General features: G+C 31.6%; 1 protein-coding gene across 1 annotated transcript; it reads right to left on the bottom strand.

Moving 5' to 3' along the window:
- Positions 1 to 5,799: 5,799 nt before the first annotated feature.
- LOC118031533 (glutamyl-tRNA reductase 1, chloroplastic) lies at positions 5,800 to 8,899 on the bottom strand. The gene is made up of 3 exons (XM_035035967.2): positions 8,330 to 8,899; positions 7,660 to 7,901; positions 5,800 to 7,313 (listed from the first exon to the last, which is right to left on the bottom strand). The coding sequence occupies exons 1-3, from the start codon at positions 8,631 to 8,633 to the stop codon at positions 6,189 to 6,191; spliced, it is 1,671 nt and encodes a 556-aa protein (XP_034891858.1). The 5' UTR covers positions 8,634 to 8,899; the 3' UTR covers positions 5,800 to 6,188.
- Positions 8,900 to 15,156: the final 6,257 nt, after the last annotated feature.

A 15,156-nucleotide genomic window follows, 5' to 3' on the forward strand; every position in this document is an offset into this window, starting at 1 on the left:
ATCTGTTCTCTCTCTCTCTCTTCTCTCTCTATATATATATATATATATACTATATGTGAATCAATCTATAAAAGAAATTCAATTTATAAATATGTTGACTAATGTAAATCGAAGTAAATACCAATCCTCTGATCTTAAAACGTTTTATTATCTGTTTTCCAGTGCTTGTAAATTGATTACTCTGTTTCAAATACAATTTCTCGTAATCTATCGAGTTGGAGGCGTGGTCATGTTCACTGGATGGGGCTGGACCAATTCTAAAAGCCTGCTCGCTGTACGAGCCTCGCTTAAATGTGACTTCTCCACACGCCGTGGCTCCATAGCAAATAACACAGCTATCAATGCAATGGTTTCTCCTAGTTTGTGACTAAAAAGCACAATGGGATCGTGAGTTTGTTTGATTCCATAGCTAAGATCGAGAGGGACGTGTGTTTACAAAAGATGCACCACATTCTTTCTGATTTTAGAGCCCCTTTTAACCTTTTGACGTATGCAGGATTGATTGCACTTTTAAACTTTCTGGGGAAAGAAAGAGAAGATCGCCGGGAGAGATATCAATGTTCTTTTTCTTTTCCTTCTCTTATTGCAATCCTCAATCCCGGGTACATGATCTTGGAAGAAAATATTTACATGTACCATTGCGATGGTAAAGATTAGCTATAGGAAGACGAAATAGCTTCTATATTTGCATTTGTGGTTTAAAAAAATAGGCTTTCAAAAAATATATAAATTATAATTTTTTTTTACAGCAAAGATTTCAAGAGAGATTTTTCATTGGAATCTATACAAAACAGTGGTGTGTGTTTATTAATTAAACGCTTTAAAAATTATAATTGAAGCAAAACACAGTTTCAACTACACCTCACCACATTAACAAAAAAACTAAAATCTCTTGTTTTGTTTCTCCATGTAGTAGGATTGTTCAAAATATATACATTAAATTTTTTAAAAAAAAACCTAAAAAACATTGATCTTTTACTATAACACAAGATACATATAAAATGTACATTCCTATAATGCAATTTACAATGATAATCTTTTAGGTTATAATTAAAAATATAAAACAATAATTATCAAAAATTAACAAAAAAAACACAAATGTTTTTTTGTTTTTATTGTTCAAGCAGGATGCGAGAAACTTCAGTATGGTCTCTATTTTTTTTCTCTTCAGCCTTAAACTTTATTTTTATCATGTTTTGATTCCTGAATGTTAGGAGAAAGAAAAATGCTCTTAGTTCATTTTAAAAAAAAAAATAGTTTAAATGAAAGTGATTTTGTCCTTCAACTTACCAAAAATAATAGATCAAAATCCATTAATTTTATTTTAATTTTATTTGGTTTACAATTTTTAATCTCATGAAATTGTGTTTTGAGGTTGCAATGACTCGTGTTTTTTCTTGTTAAAACGAATTGAAATTTATAATTTTAATATCAAAAAATCTTAAATTCTTACTTTCAAGCTAAGCTAAAATTTGAACCAGAAGATAACGAAATATCAACCTAGGTTAACAATGCATCCTTCATTTTATTTTAAAATGGTGAACAACATGTCATTTACAAATTAAAAAAAAACAAAAACAAAAGAAAGCCAAGAGCACGAACTTGGCTTTCAAGGTTTATGCATGTCTTGTCTTTTTTCTTTTAAACAAGATACACCTAATTTTTTTTTTCTGTTAAATAACCCTTAATGTTTTTTAAAAATTTTGTATAATAAATTTATCTTTAAATAAATTTATTTTAAAATAATTACCCTATCATGACATAGTTTTGAAGAAGATTTGAGCTTTTTTGATAGTAAACATTAAAAATTACTTTATAAATAATTACGTATTAATCTAATATTTAGATTTTAAAAAAAATGCTCATCAATAATTAATAAGAATAAAATATCTATTATGTTACTTTATGGTTTAAATTTCTTTATATAATCTTTTCATGTTTATTAATCTTATATTTGTTTTTCATATAAGTTCATAAAAATGATAATGATTTTTTTTTAATCAAAACTCGCTTTCAATAGCATAATAAGTTTTTACTTAAAAAATATTTTTTTCTGATAATTTCTTTCAACAACATATCTATAATGTATCTTTTCTATACATTATTTACTCTTTAATTCAAATGAATATATATTTTTTAATTTTCATTACTTTTTATGCAATAAAACCATGTTACTGAGATGTTGTCAGAACAAAAAACAATTTTGAGTACAAAAACACACTTTTCCTCCATAATCCCATTCATATTTTTTATGAATATATATTTTAATTACTAAACAATTAAATAAAACTAGATCTTGAAAAGTGTCCTGTAACAATGCACAATTATTATAAACCAGCAATATAATAAAACGACAGTTAATGATACAATTTTTGCAAATCTTATCGTTGGTTTCTACCGCACGCCACACACTTTGGATTCTTCAGGCAGATGTGTAGATGGCTTGTCCTCGCAGTGAAAAATGTAGCGATGGATAAACTCAGGCGGAGTTACTTTAAAAAACCATCACTGACAACGACAACGAAGGCATTTTGTCCGGTCAACTCTAGGTGGATGTGCACCGATAGCATTACTGGGGGAAACTAGAGTAGGATACCGGAGGAGGGTAATAGACAGCACAAGTAGAAAATAATCTTTAAGCAACGTACACGTGTCATACCATAATTTTTACCCACTCAAAGCTGTAAACCAATCCAGTGTGATGTATTTACTGGTATTGGAAATAGAACACTATCAGAATTTGTAAACAATAATCAAATGGTGACCCGAGGCTATTTCTATGTAAATGGTGGTTGTATAAGCCACGTGTGGTTTTTTTTTATTTATTTATTATTATTAATATAGATGTTTGGTTTAGCTTGCATGTATCTTGACTAATTTTACGGACTCTGAAAGTTAACAATCATGTAAGTCTATAATTGTTATGAAGATTTTTAAAATTCAAACTAGTAACTTTTAGAGAGCAAACTTAAAGTCTAACTAGTTAAGTTATTATTTTAAGATTAAATCAAATATGGTTTGATTGTTATTGTGTTGTAGGTATTGATGTAAAATGAAATTTCAGGAAAGACTATGGAGGAAAATTCTGTTAAAATTTCATTAGAATTGAATAAATTCTTCACTTTTTTAAAAAGAAATCCCCGGTGTGTTTAATATATTTGCTATGTTTAGTTTTTATTATATGTGATGAATGAGAGTGACTCCATATAAGAAAGACTATCGAATATATTAAAAAAAAATCTCATTTTACACAAATAAAATTGTGGTAAATGAATAAATAAGCAATAATTTATTGTGATTACTCTTAAAAGTTGATTTGCAACCCTGCTCGCCACTATAAGTAATTCATATGATCTGAATATAAATATTCAAGGATCAGCTATCATGAAAGACAATTGCATCATATAGCCACACACACAAAAAAAATTGTCATGATTATCTTTCTTTTGCATTTTTATTATTTTTCTTTCCTATCATACATTACGTTCTTCCCTCGTTTTACTAACTTAAATATCACGAGATTCGCTATTTTTTACAATAAACTTATTTTCCAGGAGAGTACAAACTATAACCTAAGCCCCCCCCAAAAAAAAAAGTCAAAGCCCACCACAATAGTTGTGAAAAAGCCTAGATTCATTTTATTTTTTCTTACGACTTTGATACTTTCAAACTCCTTTCATATAGCATTGTAGTCATTATTTGCTCTAAATAGACTAGATATCACGATTTAAAACCAACTTCAGCTTTGTGTTTCCTTTCTTGATACATTTTAAGCAAACAATCAATCAAAAACTTATTTTCTAACCATTTAAGATCTGTCCAATAATAAAAGTTTAGTTTGTTTGGAATTAAGAGGTTTATTTTCCCTGTAATTTTATGTTCGAGCCCTATAATTACTAATATAATAACTACTAGAGACTCATATGATCGTTAACTTCACGGTCCGTGAAATTAGTTGAAATACACGCAAGTTGACTTGGACATCCACGTTAATAAAAAAAAAAAAAAAAAAACCTTATAGTCTTTTTTAGTCCATGTTCTTCAAGCATTTTTGTATTTGTTTGGCTCATATATTTTATTGGGATTCTTATACTATGAAAGCAAAAGAAATGTTGAAATACGTGAAGGGGGATTTAATTCCAAAGGCAAGGAGTAAGGCTTAACCCCAATTTTGAGGGAACTTTGGCCTTTCATAACTTTTAAAGGCTAAAATTAGTTTATATCAAACACATGTAAAAGAGGTTAAAACCGCACCTCTAAATTTTTTCTTTCTTTACTCTTATAACAAACAGAGTCTAATAGGTTGCATTTTTTGTATCCCAGGACAGGTATAGAAAAAATAACAACATGTGTTGCTAGCTCAGCATGTTTGATTGAAGAGAAGAAGGTTGAGATATAAAATAAATTTATTTTAAAATAGTTTTAAAATTAATTTTTATATTTTTAAAATATAAAAAACTAATAAATATGTTTTCTTTATCTTTATTATCTCCATCTCTTTATTTTTAAAACAATAACCAAATACAACAATAGAAAAGGAAAAGGAGAGGGAGAATTATAAAATCGATCAGAAGGTGAATTCTACTTAAGCATCTAAAGTGGGAATGGGCTCGAAAACTAATTCACTAGTCTAGACATGTAAATCAAGCCAGGTTTGGGCTAGAATTGATGTTTCTAATTGATGGTTTAGACCTAGATACCTGGCGCTGCAAACTAGACTAGTAGCTTGTTTGGCCCTCTATTTTTGTTAATTTACTTGTTTGATTTGAAAAATCAGGTGTATACTGATTGGGTTTGGGAATGGAATATAAACTGTATTTTATTAAAATTTTAATTTTTATTTGTTTTGTTAAAAATTAAATTTTTTTTGTATATTTTAGATTGTTTAGATGCGCTAATTTTTAAAATATTTTTTTAAAAAAAAAATATATTATTTTGATGCATTTCAGCACGAAAAATACTTTGAAAAGCAACCACAATCAGAACTCCTAAACAAGCATCACAAGATAGTTATTTTTAAAGCAGATTAAGTGTATATATTAGATTCTATTTAAAAAATGAAGTTATGTTTTTGCAAATGGAAGAGTATTTATTTTATTTAAAAGAAAAAGACAACCTAAATATTTGAAAATTAACTAACCTCAATCATTTTTGTTTTAAGTGTAATAATTAACTAATATTTAATTACATAGTTAATAATATTTAATATTAACTAATATTATTACAAGTATATTAGTTCTCAGTTTGTATTGATCCTAGTTAAATTACTAATTGAAAAAATAACCATGTGATGTTTTTGATTATTGTTTCTTTTTTAGTCTTTTTTTTTCTCTTTATGATATTTGTGTATTTCTCAAATAAAGAATTCTCTTAAAGAGCTCATTTAGTTTGTCGAAAAATAATGTTTAAATTATCAAAGAAAATATTTAATTTAAATTATATTTTTTATTAATAATTTTAATTTAAGTAGTTTTACTAACAGAACACCACAACAGCTCATTGTCAAACAATGTGACAAGTTGAATTTCACAAAACATCACGGCTCAATATAGCAGAGGCCAAACATGCTCCGGACACATCAGCTCCCTCTGCATTTTGGAGATTGCAATGAACTTATCCTTTCATCGTAAATCCAAACTCAAGAAACTCTTAAGCTCAAGCTCATTGGTTGGACAACAAAACAGAGCTCCTACTTTTTATCCAACCACTTGGGTTGGTGACCAATTATTGTCCCGTGATGGAGAATTTTCTGGCTGAAACTCGAAGCCGCAACACAAAACATAGCATTGGCGAAAGAGATACTAGTAAAAGGCAGCTTTATATTAAAATAAGTATATACTTAATTACAACGATAAGAGTATACCGGATACATGCCATGAACTCTTACAACAAATCGATACACGGGTCAAGCTCACCTCTATATCACCCTGCTGTATCCTAGAAAGATGATACTACTGGTAACACTGGATGCATACAAAAGAAGAAGAAGAAGAAGAAGCGATTTCCAAATTAAAAACAGTGTATTGCACCAAATAAATCAATGGACGTGTTCCTTCAAGGGAATCACAGTTCAATCATAAAAAGTGAAGTTTACACTTGGGGGCAGCATTCAGAGAAAGTTGAGGAAGATTTCCTCTTATAAAATTCGGAGGTTAATGAAGTGTCATGAAGCTATTTTATGTTGGAACTTACTTCTGGCTTTGTTTGGCTCGAATCTTTTGTTCCAAAATAGCCACTTCTGTCTCGAGGCTGAACATTCTGTTGAGAGCATGCATATTCTCAAGGGTCTCGCTGAGAGTCCGGCTGTCACTACCATCACATCTCAGGTGCTGCATCGGACCATGAAGGAGCTTGTTCACTATACCACGGCTAAGATCATCCACTGCTCTCCTTGTTTTCTTTGAGATATCATCACCCATTTTTGAAAGGCATTTCTCCAGCTCTGCAAGTCTGATTCTCTCAGCATAAGCCCTCAATTTCTTGATGGTAGGAACAGTCTCCAGTGAATCCCTCCAGGCTTCAAATTGTTTTGATTCTTCATTAATGATTGCCTGAGCTTCCATTGCTTTTCGCAGGCGGTCTTCTTTGTTAGCAGCCACAACCTCCTTCAGGTCATCAACATTGTAAACTCGCGCATTTTCAAGGTCGCTGACACATGAACCCACATTTCTGGGAACAGAGATATCAACAAATAGCCTCAAACCCCCAACTTCTGAACCAACAGGAGGAAGATCTTTAACATCGTCTCTCACAAATAACGGAGTTTCTGATGATGTGCTTGTGAAAACAACATCAGCTTCAGCAGCGCAAGTTAGCATATCTGAAAAGGGCTTGTATATGATCTCAACATCCTTCAACTCCTCGCGGATGGCTGCAACTCTATCCTCTGTTCTGTTTACAACTACCATCTCTGTGCAACCTTTTGCTACTAAGTGTTTAATGACTAGCTTCCCCATCTTCCCTGCCCCAATTACCAACATTCTGGCACTGGCATGAGAAGATTCAGGGAGCTTCATCAAAGCAAGTTCAACAGCAGCTGAGCTCACAGAAACAGCCCCAGCAGCGATATTTGTCTCGGTTCTAACCCGCTTTCCAACAGTGATTGCATGCTTAAACAGCCCACTAATGTTCCTCCCGAAACCAACAATCCCTTGGCCAACTTTGACAACTTGTTTAACTTGAGCAAGAATCTGACCTTCTCCAAGAACAAGCGAGTCAAGACCAGCAGATACTTCAAACAGATGCTGTGTAGCATCATTATTGTACAGCAAAAACCGGTGCTCACAAATTTCAGAAACAGGGACACCACTTGTCTGAAAAGGAGAGAAATAATATTTTAACAACTAAATGCCATTTTAGAAAAAACAAGACCTGAGAAAGCACGAGAAGCTCACATGCCACGTATATTAAAGCAAAATCAGGACAGAAAAATCCGAATCATTCAATGGCAGTAAACTCGGTGATAGCATAGAAAGTTTTAATCGCTCAAGGTCATCTAGCTAGACCACCTCTTATTAACTTATAATGGCAAGTCTAATCCTGCATTTTCTTTATTGGAAGAAAAACTCTCTTCCTATGCACTGATGGAGTAAATAGGACTGTAAAAATGAAGGTTCTCTTAAATTCCATGATAAACCAAGTACAGGAACAAGAAAGCACCTTTGACATCCATTCAGTCACTTCTTTGACCCCGCGATGCTGAGACAGGGCAACAACATATATTTCCATTCTATTACAAGTGCTAAGCACAGCGGCTTCTTCTATGTGATTCAAACCACAAAGCTCCCCAATAGCTCGGGGCCATTCAGCTTCTGGAATGGCAAGCTTTTCGCGCATTTCAACTGGTGCGGTGTGAATACTAAGCCCAATTACCACGATGCTAGCCCTCTCTTTTGTATATCCTGGTGGAAATCAACAAAGAGACCATCAGCAATGCAATAACACCACAAAAACTTGATGATTATACCCTCTATGGAAAATGCTGAAACCCAAACCAATATTTCCTTTGTTGCATCCTAAGATGCAAAAAGGTTAAACGCTGATTGTGAATCTCAGAATCCAAATACATGATTAAGGTATATATTTTAGTTTGCCACTGGAATTTATTAAAAATAATCTCAGAACCCTGCTGCATATTCGCATGTTATGAAATGTAAAACCACACACAAAGACCACGCAATTTTGATTTAGATAGCAATCTAAATTACAATTAAGCAACTCATTCACGGTTGAGAAGGCCACAATTGAGAATCAGGATAGAAACCCAAAAATCAGTAAAAACAACAGAATCTGAAAAAAAAAATTCAATAGTATAAGAAAAACAACTCACTGTCAACAGCAGAGGTCTTGAGCTGTTCAAGAGCAGACATGCTAGAGACTCTAGCCGGGTCAATTTCAGCAGCAAGAGCAACATCATTCGAAGCAGTAGAGACCTCGCATCTCACCCCTCCTCCTTTATGATTCAGCAAGACTCTTCTCCTATAATTATTTCTAGGGGGTTTGCAAGAAACCCGCACATCCTGTGGCAAAACAAAGGATACAGATGATGTAGAATAAGAAGAAGAATTCAACGATAGCAATGTCTCCATTTTGGCACCCGATATGGTTGTCGCAAATCCACTCGCAGCAGCCATTCAACGTTAGGAGACGATTTCAGACAGGGGTTTTGCTTGTTGCGAGTTTGTGGAGATGGAGGAGGGGCGTGTGGTTGTTGGTTTGGTCTGGCCTGGCTTGGCTTTCTTTTTTTTTTGTTTGGATGTAAAAGGTTAGTGGAGTGTGGCAGGGCTTGGGAGCAAAATTATTGACTTTTGCTCCTTGATGAGAGAGGCCACGGGGGGTTTCTGGAGATGTGAAGTGGAGGATTTGTTGATTTGGTCAGTGTGATTTTCTGAATTCTGATTGGCGGATGTGGTGCTGTGTATTTCTTCTATTCTATCCACATCCCCCCCCCCCCTGTTAAAATAGAAAGAAAAAGTTATTGAATTAACTTAAGTAACATTAATCTATTATATTTGGATTCATTTTAATTTCAACACTTGATAAAAAAAACAAAAAAAAGAGTCATATGCTCCCATTTATAAATGATACGGCACATTTTATCGCCTTGTAATATGCTTCTCTCTTTTTACTTCCTCGGCAATTTAACCAGACATCTATATGATGATGGGTTCGGACAAAATAAGCCTTGCCAGCTCTGCTTGTATCTATATGGGTTTGGAAAAGACTCCAGGTCACCTTCCCATAAGACATGACCCAATGCTATTCCCCGGGTTCAGTTTCGGCCACCAATCTTCTACATGGCTAATCCGACCTTAACATTTAATACTTAGAGATTTCCTGCTAGAAAGTATTTTTATAGAAAATAAAATTTTAAAAAATAAATTATTTTACTTTGAGATTTTTGTAAAAAAAAATTAATATTTTTTTTATCATTTAATATTAAATTTATCTGAAATTAAACTTTTAAATTGAATCCAAATTTAAGATTTCAAAAAAATATAAGTTTATAAGATTAATTCAGGTTTGGAGATTGAGTTCGTTTTTTTTTTTTCCTTTCTAGCTTTTTATAAGATTTTTCAATGATTTTAAAATCTACCTGAGCTATCTCTAGTATTTTTTATTTGTTTTTCTTTGTTAAATTTAACCATTTTAGAAAGAAGTTTTTGTTTTTGTTTTTTAATTCAATTAAATATTTAATTAATATAAACTTGAGATGCTCTTGTATATATATTTTATTTGGTTTGTTTTTTTCAAGTTGTTGTTCCAACGATGCATACAACCTTATTTGATGTCATCGTGAAGCCTTTCTCAATAGCATCATAGTTATATTGGTGAGCTCGAGTTTTCATCGGGCTTTTTTTTCTATATTCCTTCCTGGCATGACATTAACAATTATTTTTTTATAGATAATAATTGTCAATTTTTACAATTAATATGTGAAGTGCCACCACGCAAAAACAAAAGAGAGTATCAAACTATCATTCTTTCTGGAAAATCAGGAATTTATTCAGATATTTACACACTCATTGTGATCTATATGGACGTGAAATTGGCATCTCTTGCTGTTCTTTGACAAGAAGCGGTATATACCACGAAGAAAATCGAACCCATGCTTGTTCTTGTCCTTTGCCCTCAGGTTAGCCGGACAAGTGACTTACTGACTTGCATCGTAGCAGCCTGCGGTCCATTCGATTACTAAATGCACTTGTGCATCCAATGGTCAAGCGAGGCCTTCCTGGCCACCGTTTCTTCTTCAGAGGAGAGGGATATAGGGCAGCACACCCGGGAAAGAGATAAGGTGAGAAGAGGTGGGCCTTCAAGCTGTGAATGATATTGCTTTCTAAGATTTCCGGGTCTCTGTTTGCCACAACTTTTGATGTGAAAATCGTGGAGAGTAGCTATACTCACGTTTCAGGATATGAACGGGGCTATAGCTAAGGAGTAACTTTATTCACCAAAATATAACATGGCAAGTTGCTCAATTTAACTGAGTTATTATTTTTTATAGTACTTTTTTTTGTTTAAAGATATATTAATATAATAATTTTTTTAATATCAACACATCAAAATAATTTAAAATTAAAAAATAAACAGACAATTAAAAACCAATTTCAAGCAAGTTGTTTGAGAACTTGAGGAGCAATACAGTGCAGCATAGTCTTGGAGTAAAGCTGAGATTTGATCATGTGATGATTAATTTAAAATCTTGAGCTCCGTTATCATGTTTCTTCGGTTTCAATTTTAGAGGAATTCCGCCTCCATTGCTATTTACAGATTAGAAAACACCAGCCAACAACAACAGATCCTACCCCTTTTGGGGCAATTTTTAGCTTGAATTCATGTTCTTTTCATTTTTAGTATTTGATTAGGGTGCATTCCAAGATAATTGTTGCCAGCATCATGGACCGTCCTATTTATTTATTTATTAATCACTTAATTCTGGACGTCTTTTTTCCCACTTCGGGGAAGGTTACTTTCAACTAACTTCAAAGTGCGTGTTTGTTTTGGCCGCATGAACCACGTTAACAAAAAATTTAGATTTTATTTAAAATTATTTTATTTTGTTTTTAGATATTTTTTAATGTTAAAAAATAATTTTTTTAAAAACAAATTATTTTAATATATTTTTAAACTTCAAAAACAATCATTACTATAATATCAATTAAACCTGCGAAGATATGACCAAAGTTTAACTTAACATTAAAATGACAGTTATGAACACATTGTTCGACACTCGTTGGATCTCAACCTCCATGCAGTACAGATGTTTAAAAATCGCTGGACTCGTGCCAATTGTTCTTAGCACTATTTAATTGAAAATTGTGGGTGTATTAAAAAGTGAACATCAAGATTCATTGTGCTGGCGTTATCTTACTTTGATGCCAATTTTCTTTTAACAATTTATATCCCAGTGTCTCTTATTTAAATTCCAACCAATATTATAAAACCGATTAGTTTTTAAAATATTATTTTATTTAAAAATATATAAAAATAATTTTTTAAAATTTATTTTTGATATCAATATATCAAAAAAAATATGAAAATATTAAAAATAAATAAATTCAAGTAAAAAAATAAATTCAAATTTTTTTAAAATAAAAACCAAATTGTCTCTTCTAATAGCTCCAAATTGTTGTTTCTGAGTCCAATCGCGTCGTACCATGATTGAACTCTCTTTTGGAGTAACCTTGAAGTTTAACTCGTGCTTGGGCCTTGCCAGTTTGCAGCTCGTGACTGTATTGGAATGTGCCCAATTTGGTGTAACCAGTTGTGCATGGTGGATCGTCTAAAGAAACTTTAAAGACCAGTATTATTGGGCCCATGTCAGGCCAATTCAATATCAGGCCTTGACTAATTATTTCTTCTATCCTCTCAGCAACAGGGCCTCACGCACTCACCTTAAAACAACTATCTGGAATGATTATGGGCCGGATCTTGGCCCACGTAAAAAGGAGAGAGACTTTCAGTTTTCTCCGTGGGTCCACACGATTTGATGGTCTTTATCAAAATTTCTTCCCAAAATCAACCCATTGATGTTAGGGCAAATCCAAGGGAAAACATTGGTGAGAAACTTCATGGAGCCCGTCCTATGAACTTCCTTTCCTTTTTCTTTTTTTCACGATCCATTTCTATCTTCTCTTACATTATAGAAAAAAACTAATAAAAGCACTGGAGCTTGTGAGGACATTCATTGGACGTTCAAACAATGAATTCCTTTTTTTTTTAATTGTTTTAAAATAATTAGCGCTTCAAGATCGAATTTTGAACAAGTATTTGATGCCTTTGTTTGCCAATATCAAGAACTGATTTACAGGGAAAAAAATTATGTTTTTTTATTTATTTTAGTTTCTCATTTTTTTAAAATTTGATCCCTTTTGTATTGATTTTTTTTATATGAGTATCTTGCAGCATCAAGAAAAAATTTCAATACGTAGTTTAACAAAATAAAAAAAAAATCAGTTGATTTAAAACAATTAAGTGTTAAGACACTATAATTAAAACCAAAATAAATATAGAAACTAGGATAAACGTGTAAGGAAAACAAGTTGGTGCAGGGCAGCCGAGGTGTTTGGGTGGCGTATGAGGTATACCTCGTCGACCAAACAGTTATTTTTATGGCGGTATTGGAAGCCGCGCATCGCACTCTCCCTAGTGGTTCAAGCATGTCAATGGAGGCGTTGTGATTGGACTTTGGCAGGCTTTTTTTCTTTTCCTTCCTCTATTCTCTCTTATCTCTTCGAAAGTCATGAAGGGCAACCAAAATTAAATGTCGTCCAAACATTGTCTTTTTTTTTTTCACCTGATTTATTTTTATTTTATTATTAAATAATGAGAGTAAGTTTTTACTTTATATTGAGAACGGTTTGTTTTTTAGTTCATTATTATATATTTTTCTTGGCTCAGTTTATTTAGTGTCGTTTTTTTTTAAATTATATTATTAAATTAATCGTGTTTATTAAATAAGTTGAATTAATCAAATCCTAATTATTTATTTTTACCTATTTAAAAACATTGATACCATCTCAACATTTTGTTTACAATGAGAAAAACCTGGTTAAACTTGCAGCGTAACTTCAACCACTGATCTAGTATATCTATACATCCTCATGATAATCCTTCTTTATTTAAATTCAACGAACGTGTAAGAAAATTGCTCCCTCTAATGTCCTCGTCGTTATCACCACAATCATGTTCCACACACTCATCGCAAAACTAATTAATTTTTTTTAAAAAATGCTAAAAATAGGAAATCAAATTAAATCCACTCATCGCAAAACTAATTGATTTCCGGGTGTTTTTTTTTTTTTTTGGGTACGCTGTGTCAAAAAAAAAAAAAGTCCAATTAAGAGAAACACCCAGGTAATCCATATATAATAAATTAATTAAGTGGTTAATGCTGGCAGGAGTCAAAGGACGAGCAGCAAGAATGTGTGTGGATCCGACGTGGATTGCCAGAGTTAAGCCTATCCAAAACCGAAGTGGTGGCTTCATAACTAGGATAGATACATGTCTGACTTCGATTAAATAAATCACTGGTTTAACAACCAACCCCCGACCCAGTTAGAGGACCTATACGTGGTAAGGTGCTACTACTCGGAAGGTCTCTGTGACCTTAATTAATTAACTGTTCAAGTGCGGCAGGTGTGCGGTCCTTTTAAAAGTCTAAAACCTGCAAATTAAAAATAAAACAAATCTCGTTTCACTGAAGAATAGAAAAATTAAATTTGTAGGGCCGAGTTTGTTTGGCTTAGGTGGTACAATTATGTTTCTATTTTTAAAAAAAAATTCAAGTTTTAAATTAATTTCTTGATATTTTTATATTATTTTGATATGTTAATTTAAAAATAAATTTTAAAAAATATAAAATATGTTTTTTAAATAAAAAATATTTTCTAATATATCCAGAATCTCACACATTCACTTGGATGAAAATTTTAAAACCTTCCCCCCTTTGGCCTTCCCTTTCGTGCGTGTTTGTATTTGAGGTGGAAATTGAGGTTTAGGTGTGGGATCCATTAAAAAACAAGAAAAAATAGCTTTTTGTGGTTGAGGTTTGTGCATAAATGGGTTGTACCCAACCACAATCTCAACCACAAAAATAAAAACAAACACACTGGAAATTGCTTCCGGTGTATTACCATCAGTGAGGGGTTAAAAATTTAAAATAAAACCCCATGTTTGGATGTGGGTACCTTGTAGTTTAAAACTCTTTGATATGGTTTGAAATTGTGTTTTAAAAGTATTTAATAAAAAAAATATTAATTTAATATTTTTTATATATTTTTTTATAATTTTGATATGTTAATATTAAAAATAAAATAATTTAAAAAAATATTTAATATATTTTTTTTAAAAAAAATCATATTAAAAAAATATCTCACACCACAATATAAAACACACAAAGATAAACACTTAGAAGGTGTTTGGCTTGGAAATGTGGTAGTTTTTTTTTTCAAATGTACAATATATTTTAAGCACAAACTAATCATACCTACAAAAGCTATAAAAACATTCTTTTTATTAAAAAAAAAAAAAAAACAAACTGCCTCTCGTACAAACATTCTCTAATATCATAATGACCAGACACGTTCCCGTAAATTTTTCTTCCCTAAAAAAAACATAACCAAATCTATTTGGTCAGAAAAATAAGTTTTATCTAACATTTTCCAGTTTTGTTTTAATCATCAGGCGCTGAAACCAAGGTGTGCTGTCTCCGGGTTCTTGTCTGGTGGCTTTCCGGTAATAATAGTGTCGTGATTGTATTATAGTTTTTTTAAAAAAAAGTTTATTTTTTTAGTGATAAATTATTTTTATATATTTATTATTATTTTAATATATTGTTATTAAAAATAAATTTTAAAAAATAAAAATATATGTTATTTTGATATATTTTTAAATAACAAACAATTTAAAAAATAATTTTTATAATATTCTCAAGTACTTTTTTATCATGCTATTATAACCTTAACCTCGAACATTAGTTATTATTTCTCTTTCATTGAAAACTACAGAGATTGAAAAACTGAAAACAAAAACGAGGTATATCTATGATCACAAGATATGAACATCAATTTCATCACATTATAGCAAAACAAAATTGAAGATTTTAGGATACCAAATCTGTTTATTTTATAAAAAAAATAGCTTAATTTAATT

Source organism: Populus alba, chromosome 11 (assembly GCF_005239225.2).
Source record: "Populus alba chromosome 11, ASM523922v2, whole genome shotgun sequence".
Classification (NCBI taxonomy): domain Eukaryota; kingdom Viridiplantae; phylum Streptophyta; class Magnoliopsida; order Malpighiales; family Salicaceae; genus Populus; species Populus alba.